Here is a 27,146-nt window from a genome sequence, read left to right on the forward strand (position 1 = left end):
TTTATATCCCACTCATGTGCTTGACCTAATTCATACCAATAACTCCAGACTTACTCCAACATGGTGGGTGTGTGCCTTGTGTTCCTGGCCCTGGGTAAAAACCAAAGGTCATTTCACACAATATTTACCCTTCTCTACATTCTAGAATACTTCACATTTATTCTTTTGTGATGCTCAGATCCTTTCTACATGTCATTTTTACCACTTAAAAACCAGCATCCGACCCATTTGTGCAAATGTTCTTCTGGGACAGTCTCTCTACCACTGAAATCTGAAGAAATTATTCTTTCTGTGGTCACTTTATATCCACTTTTCAAACCTACCTATGCTGAGGCAGCAGCATAATCCAGGAGCTGAATGATCTCTAACAGCTCATCCTGCACAGAGACCCATATTAAATGCTCCCAAAGGAGACAAAACAGCTAATTAGCCACTCTGGTAAGTGCAGAGACAGGGATGGCTAACTTGAGCTTCCTTGACCAAGGGAATTGTCTCCTTGGATCATATTGTTTTGACCAGAACAGTCAAGGGAAGAAGTAGATAATAGGTCACCTGAGGGAAAGAGGATGGGGGTGGAAACTACCTAAAGAAATAATCTTTTGCAATTTTGTGTGCCAATTTTTAAATCTTTCCTGGTGGCTGTGACTGAGGAAGAATTCCTAAAGATTATTTTTTAAAAGCCTACTTTCAAAAAAGAAGAATGAAAATTATCTTACACCCAGAAATTTTAATCTGCTTTCCCCAAAGTTACAGATGAAAAGATAGGAAAAGAAACAGCATATTGATCCTTTAATGAACAATCTACAATGTGAAGGGCAAAACATGACCAAATCTATTTGGGGGATAAATACATATAGCAACTAAATGAAAATAAATGATTGGTTGCTAAGCAGTTTGTAGAGTTCTGGATTTGGAGTAAAGAGTAAAAATCCCACCTCTGACATTTACTATTTGTATGATCATGGCCATTTAATGTCTCTGAGTCTCAATTCCTTCATCTGTAAAATGGGAAGAAGGACACTGCTGTGAGGTTTAAATAAGAGGATGCACACTTTGTAGGCTTTAAAGTATTGTATAAAAGACAGTTGATACTAGCACTGCTTTTTTTTTTTATTTATTGAATAAAACAAACATTTCCATAACACAGTGTAATAAAAAAGATGATTGCATAGGAAACTATAACGTACTACTTGTTATTTCTCTTAAATATATAAGAAAGTTATCTTGTAAATGTCTTTTTCTTCTTCCTTCTCTCTCCCATCTTAGAGATGAATGTCATTAGACACAAATAGGCATAAATGTATATATATGTAAAATTTTATTTATCAGTTCTTTCTCTGGATATAAATACTTAAGTCACTTAATATGTACATGATGAGAAGTGAACAGAGTTGTATTTGGCAACTTGAAGAAATGAGTCCCAATACATTGTGAAGAAGTCAGGGAAAAGCTTTGCAGAAATATGTTCGCTGTTTTTTTAAAAAATAATAATAAGCCATTTTTGGTTTTGTTTAGATTGCTGTGAACACTGCAGGTGAATTTTTTCCCTTGGTTCCATTCTCTTCCTTCTGCATCTGTGTGAATATACGTGTCTTTTGTCATTTCTATGAATTCCTCATATTCATTGCTTCATAGGACATGATAGTGTCACATTTCATTTATATACTAGGAAAAGATGCTGGTTTTTAAAGTATAAATAAAAGTTATTAACTTGGCGGGGAAAAGAACAATGTCATATGATCTTTCAAACTCACTTCCATTTCTATCACAAACAATTTGAATGAATTGAGATAACATAAAACTGTCTTTGATAAAGCATATATGAGAAAGCTTATATTTTCTTACTTTGACTCTTATTGAATGGCATTTTCTCTCAAATACTTTAGGTCAAAGACAGTGTCTAATACTCCCTTACTATCTTCCTATATCTCTTAGGACATTTTTGAATGTAAAACACACCAAATCATTACCAAGGAAGAACCTGATAAAATCGCTGTACTTCACTATTTTTTTGCCACTTAAAACTATATTAAAACAATCAACCTACTTATGAGGAACCAGATGGACCAGAAATGTGTTTTGGCTGATGATCATTGCCATATTTGTAGGATGAAAGTGGGCACAAAATAATCCTTCAAAAGACATTGGAAAGATCCAAGAAGGAAATTAAGACAAGCTAAAGTGTAAGGATAAGTATCATATCAACTTTATCAAAAATTAAATGAGTCAGATACATCATTGTCATTTAACTGTAGTGTCTAAAGTATCTTTAGTTCTTTTATTAAATATTTTAATTAGCATAACTCTATCTCTCTATATCCCATCCCCCCATTGAACAAAACAGAACAAAATCGTTTTAACAAATATCCATACTCAAGAAAAACAAATTCCCTCATTGACTGTGAGGAAAAGAAATATATGTCTCATTCTTCACCGTTAAGTCCATCACTTCTCTGTCAGGAAATGGATAGCATGCTTCAGCATCCGTCCTCTAGACTCATGGATGATCATTGCTCTGTTCAGAGTTCATATGACTTTCAAAATAATTTTTATAGTGTTACTGTTTTGGTATGTTATTCTCTGGTTCTGCTTATTTCACTCTTTATTAGCTTATACAAGTCTTCCAAATTATTAGTTTTTATAATGTTGATGTTATGGTATGAATTGTTCTGACTCTGCTCAATTCACTGTACATCAGTTCATAAAAGTCTTCCATAAATCGTTGCAATCAACTTTTTTTCCCCCTTTCATACAGCAAAATAGCGTTCTGTTACATTCATATACCACAATTTGTTTAGCCATTCCGTAACTGATGGACATCACCTTAGTTTCCAGTTCTTTTCAAACACAGAAAGAGTTATTAGAAACATTTTTGTGATGTGTGTATATATATATTTATGTGTGTATATAGCCTTTTTTCTCTTTCTTTGATCTTTTGTGGGGATAGGTCTAGCAAATGTATTACAGAAACAAATGTCACTCACTGGCCAGTAACTTTTCCTGGATAATTCCAGATTGTTTTCAAGATGGATTGTACTCATTCATAGCTCCAATAAGACTGCATAGTGTGCCTGTTTTCCAGAGGTATTATGAGGTTCAAGTGAGATAAATTATGTATATTATTATTTTTACCTTATAGTAAACAGGCTTCCAGTCTGAAAATGACTACATTTTCTGAGTCCTCTGCTGGACTCTTAACGAGCTGTGGTAAATGTCTAATGATCAAATTGGGTGAGGGGAGAAGAGAGATAACGTATGCATTTATTTTAAGTTTAACTTTATATTAATACTTTCTTATTTCTAGACAGTCAAAAAACAATAAAACAAGCCCTAACTTGTAGGAAGTGCAAATTTCTGAAGTGTAAATATTCACACTAAAAATTCAACAATTTGCCTTCCACTTTCAAGTGGCTCTAGAACATCCTGGCTATTTTCCCCACTGCCCCTCCATTATTTGTCAATTTTCTTTTTTTTGCTATCTTTGCCTCTCTAGTAGGTGTGATTTGCTCTAATTTGTGTTTCTCTAATTAACAATGCTTTGGAATTTTTTTCATATGGCTATAGATAGCCTGGGTTTCTTCCCTTGAGAACATCCTGTTCATATCCTTAGACCATTTTTCAGTTGGGAAAGGGCTCTTATTCTTATAATTTTAAATCAGTTCCTTATATATCTTGGAAATGAGATGTTTCAAGTTTCTAGTTAATTATTTCCCTTTTAATTTTAGCTTTATTAGATTTTGTGTAAAAATTTTCTAATTTTATATAATCAAAATTATCTTCTGTGGTATTCTTTATCCCTTGTTTAGTCATGAACTTTTCCTCTATTAATAAATCTAATAGATAATTTTTCCTTATTCCCTAATTTATTCATGATATGAACTTTGATACCTAAGTCCAATCCAGTTGAGTAGGTACAGGGCTAAAATATATTCCTGTGTCAGAGAGTAATTTACTTGCCTCTCCTGGTTTCATTCTAGAATGACACTAATTAAAATTATTCATAAGAAAATTCCATAACAATGTAAGCTCATGAGACACTCTTAAAGGGGATAAAGAAAGTTTCATACCATATCTCTGCAAGTATAGGGTTAAATGGTTGTCTAATCAAGAGTAACTTCCTTATTACTGTGCCACTATTCTTCCAATCACCCAGTCTACCAACTTAGATGGATGTCATTCTCAACTCCTAACTCTCACGCTCTTGCCTCCCATGTCTAATTTATTGCCAGATTCTATTGTTTCTACCTTCATAACATTTCTCATATATGGCTCCTTCTCTCCTCTGACACTGCCACCACCTTGGTACATGGCCTTCTCACTTCATACCTGGACTATTGCAGCCTGCTGGCAGTTTTCCCTAACTCAAATCTCTCTCCCCATCTCCAGGTCGATATTCCTAAAGTGTGGGTCTGACCATGTTATCCAAATGCCCTATTAAGTGAACCCCAGTAGCTCCCTGTTCTCCAGGAGTAATTATCTTTTTGTCTTTTAAAGCCCATCATAACCTGACCCCTTCCTACCTTTCCAGTCTTCACCCTTACTTCCTTCCCTGTACTCTAAGATTCAGTGATGCTGGCCACCTTGCTGTTTCTCACATGCAACACTATAGTTCCTGACTCTAGGTGTTTTCACTGATTGTGCCCTGTGACTGGACTTCTCTCCTTCCTCATCTCTACCACCTGGCTTCCCCGGTTTTCTTCAAGTCTCAGATAAAGTCCCACATTCTACAAGAAACCTCTCCTGGTTCTGTTTACCTTAATGCTGAGGACGAACACACCTTAATGCCTTTCCTCTGAGATTATCTCATATATCCCATATATATCTTGTTTATACGTAGTTGCTTGCATATTGTCTCCCTCATTAGAATGTAAGTTCCTTGGGAGCAAAGACTGTTTTGTTTTGCCTTTCTTTATATCGCCAGCACTTGGTACCTGGTAGATTCTTAATAAATGTTTATAAACTTGATGGGGTATTTGTTTCTGACAACAATAATAATGGGCATGGTTTAACATGGATTGATATGAAGACTGATCTAAGCTAAGGAAAGATAAAATTGATTATATAGGATTATAAATGAATAGATTGAGAGCTGAAAGAGATTAGAAAGGTTAAGTGACTGACCATGGATGATACAAGTGGTAAACGGCAGAGCCAGGAGAATAATCTGCTCTAATTATGTTGAATTGGTTTATGCTATTGGGGGGGAGGAAATTGCCCAAAACAGACATAAGATCTGGCATATTTTAACAGAACATTGTATTCATAGACTTCATTTTGAAAGTGACTTGTGAGTCCACAAGGATAGGAAAGAATAAAATGAGTATGTAGTATTAAAAAAAACTCAGTCCAAACTTAATATAAAAATGACCCAACAGGAAGACTTAGAGTGATGCTCACTTATACATGTTTTGATGAGAAGGGTCTGGATTTGTTGTTAAACAATGTAGTGTTCAGGGCCTCCACACATGGACCCAGAGTAAATTTCTCCACATTCAAGGTGTTTTGTGGATCAGTGCCCATTCAAAACCATAGCTCATGAATCTTCTACAACATCTTACTTTTATTGTGCCAACCAGAAAGAACGCATTAGCTCAAAGCAAAGACCTATAACCAAACAGTTTAACAAGTTAAGAAGCAAGAAAAGGGTCATTCATATTTTCCCATAGTGTACACTCTTCTCCAGGCTATACCACCACCTGAAAGGAAGGGCACCTATGCAAATACATGAGCACACATGTAACTCAGGGTCACGCTTTGAAGGAATACAAGTAGACAATACATGTGGATAAAGAATATGTAGAAAGAGACACACAGCAGAAACACTTGACCAGTGTATATGTCTCTGGCCAGGGTACACATATGGCAACTTCAGTGCTGCTGAACCAGTAACGACCTCTGATGATATAATCTTTCTGCCCTCTGCTAGATGACCTGTCTCCCCACTGAACATAGCGTCATCTCCATTCGAATCTTCTCATGGTCAGAGTTGCTTTCCATTGGTCTTTAACTATTCAGTCTCTTCAGAGTCATCTGAGTGTTCTCTGCTACTATCTGCCACACTGGAGAAAAGGGCTGCCCTTTCTCTGTAAAGGAAGCACTGAAGGTCTGTTAGAGTGTAGCCTAGGGCAATGATCCACTATACTCTGCCTGACAGCCTGAAAAGGCTAGAAATGTCAAGCTAAGATTATATACAATGTTGATTGCTTTTTCCTAAGGTGAATCAACTAGGCAACTCAGAGTTAGAAAATTCTTTTTAATGTTTTTCATATTCCTTAATCTTAATATTCTTAATAATCTTAATAATGACATAATTAATAAAATGAATATTCCAAATCTTAATATATGTGCAAGAGTCTCCTTGTTGGCAAACTTTAAGATTCCACTTTTTGTGCTAAGTCAATTGGAAAGGGGTGGAATTAAAAAATAGCATGATATTGAATTCTCTGCATGTTTGGATTGTAAAGATATTAGCTGTGGTAAAAAAAAAAATGCTCATTTCTATGTATTAAGATGCTCAGCTTCCTTCAAGACTCAGCTCAGGGAGTCGGGATGGTGGAGTAGGAAGACACACATACTCTAGCTCTTCCTCCACAGCCCATAAAATACCTGTAAAGAATGATTCTCAACAAATTCTAGAGCAGCAGAAGCCACAGAATGATGGAGTGGAGAAGACTTCTAGCCCAGGGTGACCTGGAAGGCCAATGGGAAAGGTCTGTCGCACCTGAGGCAGAGCAGAGCACAGCACAGCCTTGATCACTCAGCACAGCTGGGAGGAGGACCAGAGCAGGCTTTGGGAGTGGAATCCCCAGCAGTAGCAGCAGTGGTTCGCAGATCCCTCAATCCACAGGCATCAAAGGTCATTCAGAGGGCTTTTTCAGCTGGCCAAGAAGGCAGCAGGGTCCCCCCATAGCTCTAGCCCCCCAGGTGGCAGCAGCTCCAGTGGCAGGCAGCAGTGGACATCCATTGTTGGAGGCCTCATTGTAAAGCCCCTGGGGGAATTGAGCAGCTGATTTGAACCTCAACCTGGAGCCAGACCAGGGAGTAAACTCCTCTCCCATGATTGTGCCACATTGGAGGAACAGAGATCTTACAAGTCCCAAAAGTCAAGTAACTGGTTGGGGGAAAGCCCAAAAAAGGGGAAAAAATAAAACCATAGAAGGTTACTTTCTTGGTGAACAGGTATCTTCTCCCATCCTTTCAGATGAGGAAGAACAATGCTTACCACCATGGAAAGACATAAATGTCAAGGCTTCTGTATCCCAAACACCCAAAATAAATATTCAATGGTCTCACGTCATGGAAGAGTTCAAAAAGGATTTTGAAAATCAAGTAAGAGAGGTGGAGGAAAAATTGGGAAGAGAAATGAGAGAGATGCAAGAAAATCATGAAAACTGAGTCAACAGCTTGCTAAAAGAGACTCAAAAAAATGCTGAGGAAAATAGCACCTTTAAAAATAAGCTAACTCAATTGGCAAAAGAGGTTCAAAAAGCCAATGAGGAGAAGAATGCTTTAAAAAGCAGAATTAGCCAAATGGAAAAGGAGGTTCAAAAGCTCACTGAAGGAAATAGCTCGTTAAAAATTAGAATGGAATAAATGGAGGTTAATGACTTTATGAGAAACCAAGACATAACAAAACAAAAGCAAAAGAATGAAAATATGGAAGATAATGTGAAATATCTCATTGGAAAAACAACAGACCTGGAAAAGAGGTTCAGGAGAAACAATCTAAAAATTATGGGACTATCTGAAAGCCATGATCAAAAAAGGAGCTTAGACATCATTTTTCATGAAATTATCAAGGAAAACTGCTCTGATGTTCTAGAACCAGAAAGCAAAATAAAAATTGAAAGAATCCACCAATCACCTCCTTAAAGAGATCGAAAAAGAAGAACTCTTAGGAACATTGTAGCCAAATTGCGGAGTTCTGAGGTCAAGGAGAAAATATTGCAAGCAGCTAGAAAGAAACAATTTGAGTATTGTGGAAATACAATCATGATAACACAAGATCTAGCATCTTCTACATTAAGAGATCGAAGGGCAGGGGATGTGATATTCCAGAAGTCAAAGGAACTGAGATTAAAACCAAGAAGCACCTACCCAGCAAAACTGAGTGTAACATTTCAGGGGGGAAAGTGGTCTTTCAATGAAGTAGAGGACGTTTCAGCATTCCTGATGAAAAGACCAGAGCTGAAAAGAAAATTTGATTATCAAACACAAGAATAAAGAGAAGTATGAAAAAGAAAGCAGGGAAGAGAAATCACAAGGGACTTACTAGAGTTGAACTGTTTACATTCTTCTGTGGAAAGATAATATTTCTAACCCTTGAAACTTTTCTCAGTACCAGGGTAAGTTGTTTGGATTACACACAGACACACAGACACACACACACACACACACACACACACACACACACACTCACAGAGAGAGAGAAGAGAGAGAGAAACAGAACACAGGGTAAGTTGAATAGGAAGGAGTCATATCTAAAAAAATAAAATTAAGGGGTGAGAAAGGAATATATTGGGAGGAGAAAGGGAGAAATGGAATGGGGCAAATTATCTCTCATAAAAGAGGTAAGGGAAAGCCTTTTCAATGGAGGGGAAAAGTGGGAAGGTGAGAAGGAAAAAGTGAAGCTTACTCTCATAATATTTGGTTCAAGGAAGCAATAACATGCATACTCAATTTAGTGTGAAAACCTATCTTACAATACAGAAAAGTAGGGGAAAAGGGGATAAGCAGGGCTGGGGGAGGATGATGGAAGGGAGGGCAATGGGAGGAGGGAGCAATTAGAAGTTAACACTCTTGGGGAGGGACAAGGTCAAAAGGGAGAATAGAAGAAATGGGGGCCAGGATAGGATGGAAGGAAATATAGTTAGTCTTAAAGAACATGACTATTATGGAAGTCATTTGCAAAACTACACACATATAGACTATATTGAATTGCTTGCCTTTTCAGTGGGATGGGTGGGGAGGGAGGGAGGAAGAGAAGTTGGAACTCAAAGTTTTAGGAACCAACGTTGAGTATTATTCCTGCATACAACTGAGAAATAAGAAACACAGATAATGGGGTACAGAAATTTATCTTGCCCTACATGACAAAAGAGAAGATGGGGAAGAGGGAAGGCAGGGATGTTAGAAGGGAGGGCAGATTGGTGGAAGGGGTAATCAGAATGCTAGGCATTTTGGGGTGGGGGAGAGGAGAGATGGGGAGAAACTTGGGAGCTCAAAATTTGTGGAAATGAATGTTGAAAACTTAAAATTAATTAATTAATGATTCTTTTTAAAGACTCATATTGTCTTATATTTGTTCATCTGAGTATATGCTGTACCCCCAAATAAAATAAAAACATCTTGAGGCCAAGACTCATTTTTCATTTTGTCCTTGTACTCCAACATCTAACAAAACACTTTGTACATGGCAGATGATTATCAAATGTTTGTGCAATTTGCAAAAACCTGCCTGTTCTCTGCTTGTATTCTCATCAGGGAAATCCTTGATTTTTGAATCAGTGTTTTCATCTATATTATTTTCCATTGCTTTGATATGCTTCCTCAATGATTTCCAGTTGTGTCATTTTTAGCATGTATTTCTTCAGTGTATACGATTAGTTGGGCGAGTACTACTGCAATTGGACTTTACAACTTAAGCATCATTTGAATTCCCCCTCATGGCTTTCTGAGGGACTGGTGTTCTAAGGTTCAAATGTGGTGAAGACTTGATAGCACTGGCACTATTTCAGATTGATTTTAAAAAATGTGATAACAAAAAACCACTATGAGCAATTATTCCATTGTGTTATATAATTTCGGGTAAAATACTTTGTTTTTTATTTACTTTTCTCTGTTATGTTAAAATAAAATTGATCAACAAAAAAGTTACTAAGTATTCAATTATACTTTTAAATGATTTTATACATCATAACAGCATTTACATACATTTGAAAATATGAATATATATATGCAAGTCATATCTACAGAAAATAGAGTTTCAAATATATTGTATTATCAAGCTGCATATCATTGGAACTGCATAAAAATCAAAATGACAGTGTTCTGCATACAGATTATCAGGTTGCTTTACAATAATTATCAGACTTCACAATGATCATTGGCCCACAGGGTGGGAGCACTGGTTTAAATAAAGAACAAACCAAGAAAAGGCACTAAATAAACACAACAAAGAATGTAGCCATTACAATAGGGTGTAAAATTTGTTCAGAAAACCTATGAAATTATATAGAAAATGACTTAAATGAAAAACTCAGGTAGAGTATCCAAAAGATTGCACATATGTCCCTTACAATAGCTTCCAAATAACAGTTTTATATGGAAAGGGAAGTGGTATAGTGAGAGAGAGTCAGCCTTAAAAATCAAAAGACCTGGCTTCAAGTTCCATCACCAACACTTTTTGATTATGTGACCCAGGACAACTCACTTAACCTCTTAATGTTCTAGGTGGCTGTCTACATGCCAGAAAAGGTGCAAAAGAGTTTACTAGGGGGCATTCCCTGAAGTAGCTTCCTATACAAATGAATTCAGATTCAGTCTCTATACCAATTCTATTTCAACTTTTAAAAAGGTGTTAAAGGCAGCAAGTTACAATGCAAAGACAACTGGGTCTGGAGCCAAAGGACCTACATTCATATCCCATTACTACGTATGTAACTTGGTCAAATCACTTAATTTCCCTGGGTTTCTGTTTACTCACCTGTAAAAATAAGAAGGTTTGGTTAAAGGGCTCTAAGGTCCATTCTGGCTCTTTGAGGCTAAAGGCCCAGCATGTGTGATGACAGTCTTGAATAATTACCAGGAAGGAGAGTGTAGTCTCTTTCTGAATCTAATGTCTAACTATTTAGAGCTGAAAAGGAACTTAGAGCCCATCAAATCAATCTCCATTTTGGAGATGAGAAAGTTGAAGTTGAGAGAGGTTAGAGACTTGACCTTGGTCACTCAGCTATTAAGTGTCTAAGGTAGGATTAAATTCCTGGGCAAGGGAAAGTTCATTAATAATTGGGTATGTCTTCCATTCTGATCACAGAGATCCCATCTGCTCCTGTCCCATCTGCTCCCAATGATGAAGAAAACTTGATAGAATTTATTTCATTTCTGTTTGACTTAAAAAAGATGACAAAAAGACCAGTGTGCGCAATTATTCCATAGTGTCTCACAATTTTCAGGTAATATACTTTGTTTTTTGTTTGTTCTATGATCTTAATGATCCAGTGAGCTGAAGTGGCTCACCATATGAGAAAACAGCCATCAGGACAGTCTTGAATAATAACCAGGAAGAACATTACAGTCTTAGACTCAGGTGCTAACTCCAAGCCAAGTGCTCTATCCATCACACAAACTTGCCTTCTCAACTGTCCTTGGAGATTACATCACTAGGAAGGATTTAGCTAATTATGAACAAGTATCCTGAGGAGAGACCTTATCCCAATATAGTACTGAAACACTAACTAAAATGGCTTCAAACATCTCAGCAAATACATTTATGTCTCCATTCTGTTTGACAGCCTCCAACCACGTATTTAAGACAACTTCCCGGAAATGATGATGTTACTCAACAGCTTCCTCATTGCTACCTTCATCTCTTTATTCCTGAATGCATAGATGACAGGATTCATAAAAGGGGTGATAAGTGTATCAAAGACGGCAAGAAACTTATCTATTGGCAAAGTGGGGAATGGCCATACATAAACAATGATGCATGGACCAAAGAAAAAGATCACTACTGTGATGTGAGCTGACAGGGTGGAGAAGGCTTTGGATGAACCAACCGAAGAGTGTTTACAAACAGTGACCAGGATAAAAATATAAGAAACAATCAATATGAAGAAAGTGCCTATGGAGATGAAGCCACTGTTAGCAGTGACCAAGAACTCCAGTCTATAGGTATCCATACAGGCAAGTTTGATGAATCTAGGGAAATCACAATAAAAACTATCTACTTTATTAGGACCACAGAAAGGTAAGTGTACAACAAAAGCCAATTGCAACATAGAATGGATAAAGCCAATAATCCAAGATACCATCAAAAACAAGATGCACCTTCTCAGGCTCATAATGGTCAGGTAGTGAAGAGGTTTACAAATTGCAATGTATCGATCAAAGGCCATAACTATAAGGAGCACCATCTCAGTACCCCCAACAGTGTGAATAAAGAACATCTGGGTGATGCAGCCATTCCAAGAGATGACTTTGCGCTCTCTGAAAAGATCAGAAATCATTTTAGGGGTTGCAATACTGCAAACACATGTGTCAATGAAAGAGAGGTTAGCCAGAAGAAAGTACATGGGTGAGTGCAATCGAATATCAGCAAGAACTGTTAGTATAATGAGGAAGTTTCCTAATATGCTTGCTACAAAAAACACTAAGAAGAACACAAACAGAAAAACTCGCGTCTCCTGAGAACTTGTGAGTCCCAACAGAACAAACTCATACACCACAGACTCATTTGATCCATCCATCAACTCAGCTCGCAGAGCAGATTCTGGAATTTACCTGAAGAATATAGTAAGAAACCTAATGCAATTATTAGTATCAAAAGCAGACAGCTTGAGTGGATAAGGGCTCAAAATTCAAAAATCCTATATTGCTTTATCATTTTATATGGCTGGATAACTATCCATAATCATAGGATCATAGATCTAGAACTGGAAGAGACTTTAGAGGTCAGTGAGACAGACTATTTCCCTCGTTTTACAAATGAGGAAACTGAGATTGAGAAAACTTGAGTGACATGACTTCATTCAAACTCAGATCTTTCTGACTCCAAGTCCACAACTTTATTCCCTGTATAACCTAGCTTTCTTACTGACACTAAACTTGTAACATTCCAACACAAAGCATTCCTTTGCCTGGGATGCACTGCCCTTCATCTCCACCTCTCAGAAAGAGAGGCTCTCCAAGGCTCTTCAAGACTCTCCTCTACCTTTAACTTCCGTGAATTTTTTCTTCAAGGCTCTCCTCTATCTTTAACTTCTTCTGTGAATTTTTTCCTGATCCACTCTTCCCTCCCCCACCCCCAATATGTGCTCTTAGAGGATGTTTTTTAGCACTCTCTTCTATTTTCTTGGATAAACTGAGATAATACTTATAAAGCATTTGGCAAACCTTAAAGTATTCTGTGTATGATGCTAGCTTTTATCATTATTAACACCATTATTTGCATAGGTGTATCACACCAGTAAATTGTAAGCTCTCTGAAAAGAGACATTTCATTGGTTTTACATTTCCACCCCAAGATCTTGCATATAGTAGGTACTTATGTTTATTATTGTACTTAATTTTAGGTTTTGTACCATGTCTGATACTTTGATATTTCCTGGTAGCATTCCTAACATGACATGTTTCTGAGAGACTCCAATGTTCAACTTCAGGTTAAGGTCGGGTCTTTGTGAATGCCAGATACAGTGTGAGACACTGGAATATTTAGGGAGGACCAATTGCAGTACAGAAGCATTTCATAGGGAGTGGTTTGATGTTATCCAAAAATCGCATTAATTGCCAGTAATGTCCAACAATGCAAAATGTGTCAGTGATATTCAATTTTTCTTTGACCCAAGTCATACATATCTTCATATAATGCTTCACAGAAGAGAAACCTAGAAGTGAAAAAAATTGGGATTCTGGGGTGAGGAGGGAGAGCAATATGATTAAGAAAGAGCAGATGTCCAGAAGAATGGGAAATGCATCAAGCAGTATTAGGAGAAACAACCAAAGTAGCACAGGGAGTTTTAGTAAGGCAATGACAAAGAATTAAGAAAGGAAACCTACCATCTTTTCCCTCTCTCCTTTCACTGATGTTCTTTAACAGGCACTTTGAAGCTTCTTCTATTTTCTCCAACTTGGACTTCTACTCATCTCCTACAGGTATACAATAATTTTCTAAAACAATTGTACAATCATCCCCACTCTACTGTTGTATCATTCAATATTCATACTCATGGGAATGGATATCCTTTACACCATAACACTGAGCATCATTTTGATGTTGTAAAGATGCTGCTTGTGTGTTCCATTATTACCGCATGTTAAGAAAATCCTTTACCATGAAAAAAATCCCCCTGAAGTGGTCATACAGCCTGCTTGAACACCAACCATTAAAAGGAGGTTGCTACTACCATTCCAATTATGGAAGCTTTGAAAATTATAAGCTCTTCACTATGTTAAAATAAAAACTTCCTATTTCTAGAATGAATACCCTATTCATCTCTTTTTATGAAATCTGTTTTCTATCATTTGCCGTCATTTTGGTTGTTCTCTGCCTCTCCTCCAGTCTCAAGTAATTATTTATTATACATATATCAAGTAAAATGAGACACAAAATGCTCCTAAAATGGATCTGATAAATGATATATCTAAGAAGAGAATTATTCACTTATATTTGCACTTCACATGTCCTTTTATCCATCCCAATATTATGTTAACATTTACTCATACAGTATTGATAGCACAGTGAAAATATCCTATATCCAAGAGATACTCTGGTATGGGTTCTTATTAATATTGTCTACAACTAAAATGCTATGAAACCATCCAAAGTGAGAAGATAAAGATATCACTCTGTATATTATAGATCAATCCAGACAACAGATTGACTGCTGCCTGAGGACCAACCTAGGTTTATCACTAGCAGGTTACATATAAAATGACAAATTATTTGGTCATGACATTCTATACTTACAGTTAAAGTCATTTGAAGTATTGTCTTAAAAGAATTCCTCATACAGTTAAAGCTGGATTATCCAACCCCTTCATTTTACAGATGACAAAACTGAGGTCTACAGAGATTAAGAGATTTGCCCATGATCACACAGGTAGAAAATGACACAGTTGGGATTCAAATCCAGTTCCTTTGACAACAGACCCATCATTGATTCTCTTGTACTATGCTGCATTCTTCCTTCCCATGCTCATAATTGAAATAATGTGTCAAATGACCTAATAAGCTAATATCTGTAAAGTGCTTAGCACAGTGCTAAGAGTATATTAAGGGTTTCTTCCCTTCCCCTGCCTTTTCCTTCAGCAAATTAGAACAGTGATACCAAAAAATGTGTGGAGGTAGTTTCCCCTGGCAAAGGGGGTAGGTTTTATCACTAAGACTCTCATAAAAATTGCAAAGTAGGTAATATTTGCTTTTGATACTTTCTAACCTCCTAATACCTCCTCTTCCTTCTCTGCTCCTCAGGTACCCAGTGATCTCATATACTGTCCTATCTAAAGTCCCATATCTATTATAACCATAAATGTCTTCAAATCATCCCTCTGTCCTACCCATTTAAAATGCCTGTTTTCTCTGTAAGACGGATCAAAGTAGAAGGAAAGCAATTAAAATAATCCTTACAAATGTATGAATAGCTAGCATTCAATCATCATAGATTCAGAGAGCAAGAGGTAGAAGGAACCTCAACCTAGCCCAACTCTCCCTCATTTCACTGATGAGCAAACAGATACCCACAGAGATTTGCCCAGTGTCACCCAGGTAATAAATGTCAAAGGCAAGATGTGAACCTAGGTCTCCCTCTAGGGGCAGTAATCTTCCCACTGTACTATCCTGGCTCTCTTTGTGACCAGTATTTGCTTAGAACTCCTAGGAACACTTTTAGAATAAGGAGAAATTCTTGGGGTTTTTGTCTACTCTAGACCAATGCCACTGTCTCTTAGCTTTGAGCCCTCCCTGCATACCAGGAGAGTAAGGCTCAGCTCTTGGTACCCCAATTCTGAATGGTTGCTAATTCCAACCATAAGATTTAGAGCTAGAGGTAAATTTACAGATCATCTAGTCAGTTTCTTTCTCATTTCACAGATGAGAAACCAAGAAGCAGAAAAGTAAAGTGACCTACCCAAAGTCATATAACTACTAAGTGGTAACACTAGAGTTAGAACCCAGATCTTTTGACTCCAAAGCCAGCCTGTTTTCTACTATGCCATGTTGTCTCCAAACCCACATTTGGTAAGGTTTTCTTAACAGAATTGATGACCACATTCTACCCAAAGTTACAAGTAATACTGACCAGTCTCATCTAAGCTCTGGAGATGGCCTTATCCAAGTACTGAATGGGAGCCATCAAATATGTAAAACAGTGGCTTCAAAGGAGAAATTGATGCCATGCTTGTCTTCAAGGTAGACTGAAGATTCTCTTCCTGTTCCCCTCGTACAGTAGTTTCCTCTGTAGACTGTGAGAAGATGAATTCCCTTACCAAGGGTCATGAGAAATGTAGTTGGAAAGAAAGGAAGCTAAGGGTAAAAAATAATCATAATTTCAGATTGTATCATCATGACAGTTGAGATAGTAGTAAAAAATGATGGAGGAGACTTGAGAGTTCAGGAAAGATGGAAGATAAACCACAAATTAAGAATTTATTACCCCATTATTCATATCAATGTGGAATAGAAGGAAGAGTGATTTAGGAAAGCCACGTTTGAAGTGGTCTGGGAATCAAAGGAGTTGTGTTAAAATCCTGCCTCTGTCACTCACTAACTGTGTGGCCCTGAAAAAATGAATTATCCTCTCTGAGCTTCATATTCCTCCTATATAAGATGAAGTATTACACTAAATAGTTCCTAAAGTCCTTGTCAGTTCTAAATTCATAATCTATAATCTTGCAATCCATTACAATTAGTAAGGGGATATGAGATACAAGTAGAAAACTACAGAAAAAGAAAACAAAAGAAAGTATTTAAAAAATGACACACTATTCTCTCCACCTGATGTAACCTTTTTCCATATTTTCCATATGCCATATTTCCACCCACTTTTCTAGACCCAACTCAAATAGACCTGTTCCACAAAACCTTCCCAAATCTCATCCACCTATGTTTACCTCTTGCCTCTGTAAATGTATTTCAAAAGGCAGAAATATGGAGTATCCTGGTCCCCAGGCAGATTGAAACTCAATACAAATAATAATAATTGGAGTTATTCAAAACTAGACTAAGAGATATAGACTTCATCTATTCCAAATCCCTGCCCTTCTATTGCATCCTCAAAATTTTATCTAGTCTCTGCTTGAACACCTCTAGTGTCTAGGAATCCACTCCCTTATAAAGTTACATATTCCATTTCTTGAAAGTTCCAATTATAATTAGGTTCTTTTTTATACTAAGTTCTATTCTACCTAGTAACCAAGACTTTCCACATCTCTGCTTTTGGTGCCATTAACTTCCACTGATATTTAGATATTACCATCATCTTATGGGAAGCCTCCTCCATTAAATCTTCCCTAATTTGCCCTCGCTACTCACCTCAGATGAGAGTAACCCTTCCTTTCTCAAATTTCTTTTATAACTTCATCAGAATCTATCCTTTGCAGCATTCCTATTATGCTTGAACAACAATTATTGAAGTATATGCCTTATTCCATTAGATTATAAATTCCATGAGAAAAATAACACACATTTTTCACGTTTTACCCAGTGCCTCACACACAGTAAATGTTTAATGAATGTTTGTGATGTTGAATTGAGTCAAAATATCTCCCCATAACTTTCATCCACTGATCTTAGTTTTCTTCTCTCACATAAGTCAAAAAATAATTGAAGTAGGTTGAGAAAAAGGGAAATAGAGATTAAAAAGTTGGAGATTGGGAATTTAGATTGTGTTCTCCTGAAAACTCAAAAAATATTGCTTTCAAAAATCTACCTTCTTTGAATTCTGGCCTGAAGTAGCAGCATCCAAGAGTCAAAGAAAGCTCTGATATCTTAACATTCTGGATAGCAACACAGTCCATCATGAATCACTATATGCCATTGTCCTCATTACACGTGGCACTTAATTAACAGCCTTGAATGCTAGTGACCAAGGAATGATGCTGCAATTTGGGAATAGTCGCATTTTGATTAGATTACTCTGGGAATTGTGCTTCACAAACACATTTTTCATCCCACAGGAAATGAAAGGGACAAGAGGATGAAGGGGAAAAAAATAATGTATGTGAAATAGGTTTGATGGTACCTGAGTTGGGAAGAGAGGACTATTTTTATTAAAAATAAGCAAAACTTTTGTATATCACTTTCAGGTTTATCAAATTCTTTTATGTTAACACTGAGAGAATTAATGTAATTATTATCATGTCTATTTTACAGATGAGGAAACTGAGGTATAGAGAGATTAAGTGGCTTGCCTAATGTAACATAGTTGTTAAAGACTCAAGATAGGACTCAAATTCAGATCTTCTAACTATAAGGATGGTGTTATTTCTACTACTCTAGGTTGGAATGACTGAGAAGCAGAGATGGAAAAAAGTGAAAGTGACTATGGGGTTCTGATTAGGTAAAAGCCATAAAATACAGTAATAAGAGAAAAGATATAAGAATTCAAACTCTGTGAAAGGTGGAGGCCCATACCTCCTAGAAATCATAACTTAGATAATTTAGAGACTGAGTCAAAATTTAATATATTATAACCTATAAAAGCTATAACAAGAATATTATGACCAGTACATGATCAATACATAATTTTATGTTTGAGAATAACATTGGCTTAATGTCCAAGCTCGTTACTAAGCAGAAAACTAAAACTATCCACCCATCAATAGTGATGTACCCTCTAGCTCTTCCTCCCTTTGTCTTTTTTCTGTAATTACCATAGGGATTTTGGGGGTTCTTTGTAGGCATCCATTAAACTGGCCACCCCCCCAAGACTGAAGATTGCCCCTATTTTTGTAGATATTCATAATAATTGATTAAACTACTACTTATAATCAGTCTGGAGATACTTGACCTCTTTTTTGGGTATCAAAAAGAACACCCTAGTGTAGGGGTACAGTGGTGCAGGGTTCCTCAGTCAGAGGAATTCTGGATCTTACAGCAACCACTATCCTAACTAGATTTCATAGAGAACTGACCACTTCATGGGTGACAAGGAGGGAACAGGGAATAAGAATCCTCAGAAAGGAAAAAAGGTCTTACAATTGAAGAGCAGTTTTCAGGTTTTTGAAAATTTTTCTCCACATCTTTTATCTCATTTTATTCTCATAACAATATGGTAAGGTTAAGTGAATTTTGTACTATAATACTCATTTTACAGATGAAAAAATTAAAGTTGTGTGACTTACTTATGATCTCATAGTAAGTCATTAAGAAATCCAGATACAGATCCCATATTTCTTACCTCCTAGCTCAACTTCTTTCCCCTAGATCACAGTTACCTCCAAACCTTTACCACCAAATGGGATCAAAACACTTAGATCAAATCACCTTTCCTGAACCAGTAATCAAAACTAGCCACATCTTTTCTCTCTGTTTAAGTTCTTAGTAGAAGAGAATGGATTTCTCTGAGTGCTACATGGCTTCCATCTTTCCAAGGAGCCTGTAAAAGAAGAATTTGATTTGATAGTCAGGACTGATGGAAAACATAGAATTCTTTGCAATTAATTTCAATGAGTGAAAATTGAATTAACAAAGAGAATTGAACTCTTTACAAGAAAAAAATTATTTAATTATGTAGATAGGTAGCTTGTAGCAAGGTTATGCCATTTGAGTACTTTTACTTAAGGTAGAAGACAAGAGAAAAATTCCACATGACAAGATTTTTCTATTTTGTTTAGAGTTGTTGTTATTTTACAAACTGCGTGACTGCTCCATAAACTATAATCAACTGAGGACCAAAGTATTTCAGTGTCTAAAGGTATTGAGGGTGAAATTAAGCAAAGAGTTTTTTTTAAGAATATATAAGAAAGTTTACCTAATATCATCAATAACCATTGAAGAGATGTTAAAATGTACCTAGAGATTTATATTTCTTTTAAAGAAGTTCTAAAGTACATCTTTTCTTGAGAATAATTATTAATTATAAAATATAGGATATCAGTTAAGACTTTTACAGCAAAAAATATATATACTCTTTATTTCTATCAGTTATCTACACCCAAGGTGAGTTTCTCCATTGGACCTAACCACTAACAATCATTTACCCTGTTAATATGGTGGCACCTACCAAAATGGCAAACACAAGTGCTTAGGAGCAAATAATTAGTCACTATGAGTCTAATCTTGACTTCCAAGCTTAGAAAGTGACAGAGAGCATCACAACATGCAATAAGTAGGTGTGAAAAAGCTATTTCTTCTCTTATGTCCTTGGGGTTCACTGGGACTAGCTAATGATCTACATAATTAATATACCTAGTAACCTAATTTTTCCAAACCACATGACTTTTATGTCTAAATACTTTCCTCTTTCAGTAACATTCCATTTCTTAGAAAGGGCATGCTATCTACTTTCTCACCACCACATGCCTAGCAATCCATTTTGAGTTTTGAGGTCCTTTAATACCTTTTCATTACTCCTTTCATTTTTTTACCCAACTTGAAATTAACATGATTTGAAAGTACTAACACCCATATCTATGATGAACTAGTCATTTAGCACAGCCTTAAAGCAAGTCTCAGAGAAAATCTGTATTTGTGCTAAGCAAATAATTGCAGCCTTTACTACTTCCATGACCTTCCATGATTTCAATCACTCTTTTCTTCCTTAGTGACTTGGGTCATTCATCTACCCTCACCTAAATATCTTTTCTGTTTTGGGATGTTAACTTCTATACTTCACTCTCACTCTCTCCCTATCACTCTCTCCTTCAATCATAAGAAATTTGGCAAAGAACTCAGAAACAGCATTAATTTGATAGAGATACTGTTTATATGAATGGAATAATATGTGGACAGTTGGACTGAAGACTAAGTACAGAATGCAATATTATTAGACATAGATGTTTTCACAACATGGCTAAAAATAGTGAATGCAAAAGTGAGGACACAGTAGTCCATATATTGGATGACTAAGATCTGGGTCATGTAATTTGTCTTTCATTGGAAAGGAAGAGACAGTACACTAATTGGACTTTAAAGTTGATTAGGGATAATCTATAAGCATGGCTTTAAAAGTGACAGAAGATAAAATAGATAATTTTTATTGCATGAAATTGAAAAGGTTGTACATGAGCAGAATCAATGCAGCCAGGCTAAGATGAGAAAATGTTGACTGGGAGAAAAAAACTTTTGCCTAGAAAAATCTCTGATAAAGGTCTGATAGTATTCAACATACATGGGGAATTAACAAAAATGTATGTGTTTGAGTAATTTCCCAATGAAAAAAATGGTCAAAGGATATGAACAAGCAGTTCTGTGTTGACTTCAGCAGCACTGATACTAAAATGAGAACAATACAGAGCAAATTAACATTGCCTGATGCGTGAGAATAACACGCAAATTTGTGAAGCAGTCTATATGTCTAGGGGAAAAAGAGAAAATACTAGCAATCATATGGAAAATTGCTCCAAATCGTCAATAACAAGATAATGAAAGTCAAAACAACTTTGAGGTTTTAGCTCACACACCAAAACTGACAGATATCAAAAGACAAAATGGTCAGTGCTTGGAAGGCCTGAAGGAAGGTAGACATTGGTAGACTGTAAAATGGTCCAAACACGCTGGAAAAGCAATTTTCTAGAAAATAATTTGTAATTACCCTAGAAAACAGTGATTAAAATGTCCATGGTCTTGGTCACAGATTGCCTACTTCTTAATCATATGTCCCAAGGAGGTCAAAGACAGAAAGAAAAATACTATATACACTAAAATATTCATAGTAATCTTTTTTATGGTAGTAAATAACTGGAAACAAAGTACATGCCCAACACTCAAAGAATGACTAAACAGATTTTAGTACATGAATGTAATGAAATATTTTTTGCTAAAAGAAACTATGAATATGAAGAATTTAGAGAAGCACAGGAAGACTTAAATGAATTGATGCAGAGTAAAATAGAATCAAGAAAATTATGCACAATGTCTACAATAATATAAATTGAAAGAACAAAAAACTGAAACTGAAACCTGTGCAATCATAATGATTAAACTTGAAAGGGTTAAGAAAAAATGAAAAAGAGTTAAGTAAACATACCTCTCTCCTGTTGCTGCAAAAGTAAAAGAAATATTGCTGTGCAGTGCTTATCAGACTTAGTTGATACCTTAGCTGGTTTTGGTAAATTACCTTTTTCTCTTTATTTTTGTTCTTTGTTGCAAGTGATGGCTCAATGAGTAGGGGAGGAAGCAAAGATATATTTGGAAGTGATAATAAAGCAAAAAAAAAGCCCAAAGGTATCAATTTTTACATTCCAAGAATTCTTTCAAACATAAGACATGGCATGACTGGATTTCAAAAAGTTTCCAACAAAATCTCCCATACCATTTTTATAGACAATATAGAGTGATGAAAGATATGTGGCAGAATATTTAAATGAACTGAAGAGTGGTGATTGACCAGACCAAAGAATTATCCTTTGTTAGTTTGGTTTCAGCTTAGAAGGTGCTCTGCTCAAGCTGTCCTGGAATCTGTCCTTGGGAATGTACTATTTAACATTAGAGAAAAGAACAAAGTGAATCACCTGTGGATAGTAAAATAAGAAATACACAGTATAAGAAGGGATGGATTACATCTTTCTGGGAAGTATCTGCATTAATGAAATCACACACCTGTCAAGTATTAAAGTAGCAGTGGCTTGGATGAAGACATTGATGCCCTTCTTATCAAATTTGCAGATGACCCATTGTGTAAAACAGACAAGATTTTAAAAGATCTTAACAGCCTTAAATAATGAAGAAAATCAAATAAGAGGCAAATGTAAATTTCTATACTTGAGTTCAAAAAAATCAGCTTCTTAATTACAGAATAAAGGAGATAACTAGACAGAAGTTTGTGTGCAATTGATCCGAGGATGTTATTGGCTTACAAACTCAATATGAATGAACCCTATGTCACAGCATCATTACAAAAACTAGAAAAGCCATTAAGTTATATTTAAAGAGGAATAGTGTCCAGAATGAGGGAGGTGATAATTCCACAATACTCTTCCTTGGTCATGTCAAATATGAGATATAATTTTAAGTTCTGGACACCATGTTATAAGGAGGATATTGAAAAGATGGCATTTGTACTGAAAAAGGCAAACAGAATGAGATTAGGCTTTGCAAGTGTTATCCAAGGAAACTAAAGGTATTTTTCCTGAAAAAATAGGAGACTTAAGGAGGACATGATACTTATCTTCAAATATTTGAAGGCTGTAATGTAGGAGAAGAGATTTGATTTATTATGCATGGACCCCAAAAAGTAGATCTATGAGCAAAATGACAAAAGGTTCAGAGAGGCAAAGTAAGCCTAGGTAAACAGAGGTAAGTAATTTGTCCAGGATCACATAGCTAGTGAGTGTCTGGGGTCAGATCTGAACTCAAGGAAGGGAGTCTTCCTGACTCAGGTGTGGCACTCTATCCATTGAACCTACCAGCTGCCCTAATGGAAGCAGACAGGAGTTAAATGACTTGCCCAGTGTTTCTATAGAAAAAAGCTACCAGAATCTTGATTGGGTGATAAAGATCTGCTTAATGAAGGTCAAAGGAGGAGAAGCCATTGATTGATTGCAGTAGGCAAGGGGGGTGAAAGAGTAACTCAACTCTCCGACCATGACTAGGGAGTCTGGATAAATGAGTGAAAATGCAATAGTTGCTAGAAAGGACAGTCAGAGAAACGGGCATCATGAGAGTGACATGATTCTAGTGGAAGCAAAAAGATGGGGGGATTTAAGGTGAAATCTAATTTATTCCCTTGAAACAAAGATTCTATAGGATATATGGAAGGGTTGGATAGCTTTAAATTGGGAGTTTGGAAGAGGAGTTCAGTTGAGGAAAAGAGGAATAAAGGAGCAATCAATGGAAGATGGAAAACTAGACTTGATATTTAGACATTCAGAATCATTGGGATGAGATAGAAGTTTCATCATCATTGAAGAATGCATCCACGTAGGTTATCTCATAGTAAAAACACTGACTTGGAAAACAGGTCAAGGAGAGATCATCTGAGATTCACTGGACCATTGTCCACAGGGGTTTGTCTTCTAGTAGAATTGTCCCCCATATTCAAAGCTCAGGAAAGCTAAGGTTGCTATATGAAGGGCACCAGAGCCAAGATGAGCCCTGAGCAGATAATGATGACCACAGATGATGCCTGCCTATAACTTAATGAAAAGGTAAGTCAGGTCTGTAGATTGTGGAACTCAGTGGAAATGCCATCCGTTTAATAATGGCACAATAGCTGTTTTGTGTGTTGAACCATTTGACAATTGCCAAGGACTTGCTTGGTGAGAACTTTCTTTTCTGGTTCTTTAGTAATTATGGTTTCTGATGTCGAACTGAAAGTTTGGTTAAGAAAAAGGCAACAGGTTAAATGCATACATTTTTATTCCCTTTATAGTTAATGATTATGTGAATCATGGAACCAGAATGAAATTCTGACTAATACAAGAATGACCAGGCTTAAATCTGTTTCAGGACAATCCCAGATGTCTGTGTCCCTCAGATTTATGGTCTTCATATGTTGAACTATACCATGGGAAAGAAATTTCTTAATTGCATAGGTTGTAAATACAATAAGATAACAGAGTTGACAAAGTTTCAATTGAAATTAAGACCCAAGATATCTGTGTTTTCTTTACCATTAACATGCCATAACATAGTATATGTCCACAAAATATTAAGATACGGAAAACTTCAAGATAGTGTCTTGGGTTTAGGGTCTCGTAAGGAATGCTAAGTCAGCCCCATCTGGCTTTGTTGCCATAGAAAGAGGTACTCTATGAGTTTACTTCAGAGAACAAGGAGACTGTTAGGTCCAGGTTCTTCTTAATTCAAGTTCTGGCCCTTATTAAAGTCCAAAATTTATATTTAATGATTATCACTGAGGACATAAAGACTTCAGAAATAATTGTGAGGTTGCATCTCTATGTTACCACAAAATAGTCTAACCACTTCCATATTAGAGAGAGGCAACACAGTTGCTACAATTCAACACAGAAACAAGAAGTGACAATGCAAAGAAAATGATAGCCTAACAAATGACACCAGTTCAGAGGCAAAAATAGTGGTGAGCTGGTAAATGTTTAACAACCAGTTCTCTGGGGAAATGTATGCATGGCACACTTTTAAATTTAATCTGCACTTTAATCATTTTCCCCATCCTCTGGTGTGTGACACCAGAGGTGTCAAACACACATGTGAACTGCTTGCAATCCACAGTACTATCTAGTGCAAGATAAAATCAGATTAAAATGTAGCTCCTATCTGATTTTAATGTGTTAATGCATTAATTAAAAAAGCAATATAAAATATTTCGTTTTTTGAGTCAAAGTATAGGCTGAAGGGATCCTTATGTTTGGTGGCCCTATTTCTATTTGAGTTTGATGCCACTGATCGAGACAATCTACAAAACAATAAATCAGTTCCTGATTTATACCATTTGATGATTTCCAAGATATAATAACGCTCATGGTGAAAATTTAACAGTTGGTCCTCCTGAGCTGGTGTAAATTGACTCCAGCATACCACTTGGTTAAATCAACCTGGTAGATGAGTTCACTAGAAAGGTAGATGACATTATTAGCTATGCCACAGATTCAGAGGCAAAGGAATGTTCCAGCTGAGAAACAAACCAATATATCTTCTCTGAGAGAAATTGTTAATAACCAATTGCTAATATCAGGGGATCCACGGTTTTTTTTTTTTTCCTTTCCTATTTCTTCATTTAAAGATATGTCAAAGTAACCTCTGAAGGATAGGGCTGATGATGAGATTGAGTTAATATTCTCCTCAGTCTTGGACATGACCCAACCCAACTGGGAAAGATTAGTTCTGATTAAAGGTAGCCTAATCTAGGTGAAATCTGACCCATTGTTCAACTATATAAGTGGTCTGGGTGGAGAATAGATCCTTTTGTGCAGATTCCTGGAGGTGAATAATCTAGATATGGAGATGAGCCTCTTTGTCCAAGAGTGACAAGGTCAGAGTCCCATATCTCAGCCCCTTATTAGAACAGGTCCACCTCTCATTCTAATATTCATTCTCTCATTAATTGTTAACAAATCAGAATTGGTTTCTGCCTGTCAGAAACAGCCACTCTTCCAAGGGTAGCTAAGTATTCAGGGGCTTCCAATGTTTGTCTTTGGTTTTGAGAAGGCCATTGATTACTGGTGAGCCATAATTAATAAATTCATTATTGATTATCCAGGAATTATGTCTCTCCAACTTTTTCATTTATCACATCCCTTTCCTGTTTGTGGAATGGGAATCTACAGATGAGTGTGCTTGGCTCTATGCTAGCTGCTCCAAATACAAATCCAAAAGTGAGTAGTCTTTGCTCACAAATTAACAATGTAACTTTTTCAATGATAAATAGGTATGTAATATATACAAAATAATAACACAGAGATGGGGAAAGTATTAACATTGGAGTAGAGGGGAAGAGGATCAGGAAAATCCTATTGACTGAGGCAACAGTTGAAGAAAGATAAGGGTTCCAAGAAGTTTAGGTGAGGAGGAAAAACATTCTGCACATAGAAAGCAGTCTGAAAAAAAGAACAAAGGTGGGAGATGTGATATCATGTACAGGGAATAGCAAGTTTGGAAGAATAATTAAGTAGGTAAAAAGGATGTGTAATAAGTCTGGAAAGAATGTCTGGATCCAGATAGTGAAGGATGAAATGCCAAAACAAAAAAAAAGTTTACCATTTATCCTAAAGGCATTGAGGAGCCATAGAAGCTCCTTGAGCAGGGGAATGTATTTTAGGAAAATCATTTTGGTGGATTATGAAGGATATTGAAGAAGGGAAAAGACTGGATTCAGGAAGCCCAATTAGAAAGTTATTATATTACAGTCAAGAAAAGAGGTGATGACCACCTAAACTAGTTATTCAAGGTGTAGAGAAAGGAAAGGAAAGAAAAGAATACAAGAAACATGAATGAAGTAGAATTGGTAAGACTTGGCAACAGATTACATATGGAGGATGAGTGATAAAAGAGGGTACCTTTCAGGTTGCTAACTAGGTGCCTAGAAGAATAGTGGTTTCCTTTGCTTTGAATTAATGTGTCCTCTGGCTTGGTCTGACAAAAGAAAACATGGTTTATAACTTGAAAGTTGTACTTTTGAGTAGATGCTGACCTAAAACCATCCTTGGAGTTGGGAGTAGTTTTCAAAGTTCCATAGGTCACACAGTACAAAGTCTTGTACTTATTCAAAGGCTCAATCAATAGGATATAACTGCAACTCAGGAGCCACGAATCATCAGCCTGTTTTTTATTCAGATGCCCAACTTCTACT

At 36.4% G+C, this 27,146-nt stretch overlaps 1 protein-coding gene and 1 non-coding gene across 2 annotated transcripts; one reads left to right on the plus strand and one right to left on the minus strand.

The window, feature by feature from the left end:
• Window positions 1-11,528: 11,528 nt before the first annotated feature.
• Window positions 11,529-12,467, minus strand: LOC140513499 (olfactory receptor 4F6-like). The gene has a single exon (XM_072623234.1). The coding sequence runs from the start codon at window positions 12,465-12,467 to the stop codon at window positions 11,529-11,531; it is 939 nt and encodes a 312-aa protein (XP_072479335.1).
• An 8,660-nt stretch (window positions 12,468-21,127) lies between these two features.
• LOC140515085 (U6 spliceosomal RNA) lies at window positions 21,128-21,235 on the plus strand. Its single transcript, XR_011970843.1, has one exon. It is a non-coding gene; the product is annotated as a U6 spliceosomal RNA (small nuclear RNA).
• The last annotated feature ends 5,911 nt before the right edge of the window (window positions 21,236-27,146 follow it).

Source organism: Notamacropus eugenii, chromosome 7, assembly GCF_028372415.1.
Source record: "Notamacropus eugenii isolate mMacEug1 chromosome 7, mMacEug1.pri_v2, whole genome shotgun sequence".
Taxonomy (NCBI): Eukaryota; Metazoa; Chordata; class Mammalia; order Diprotodontia; family Macropodidae; genus Notamacropus; species Notamacropus eugenii.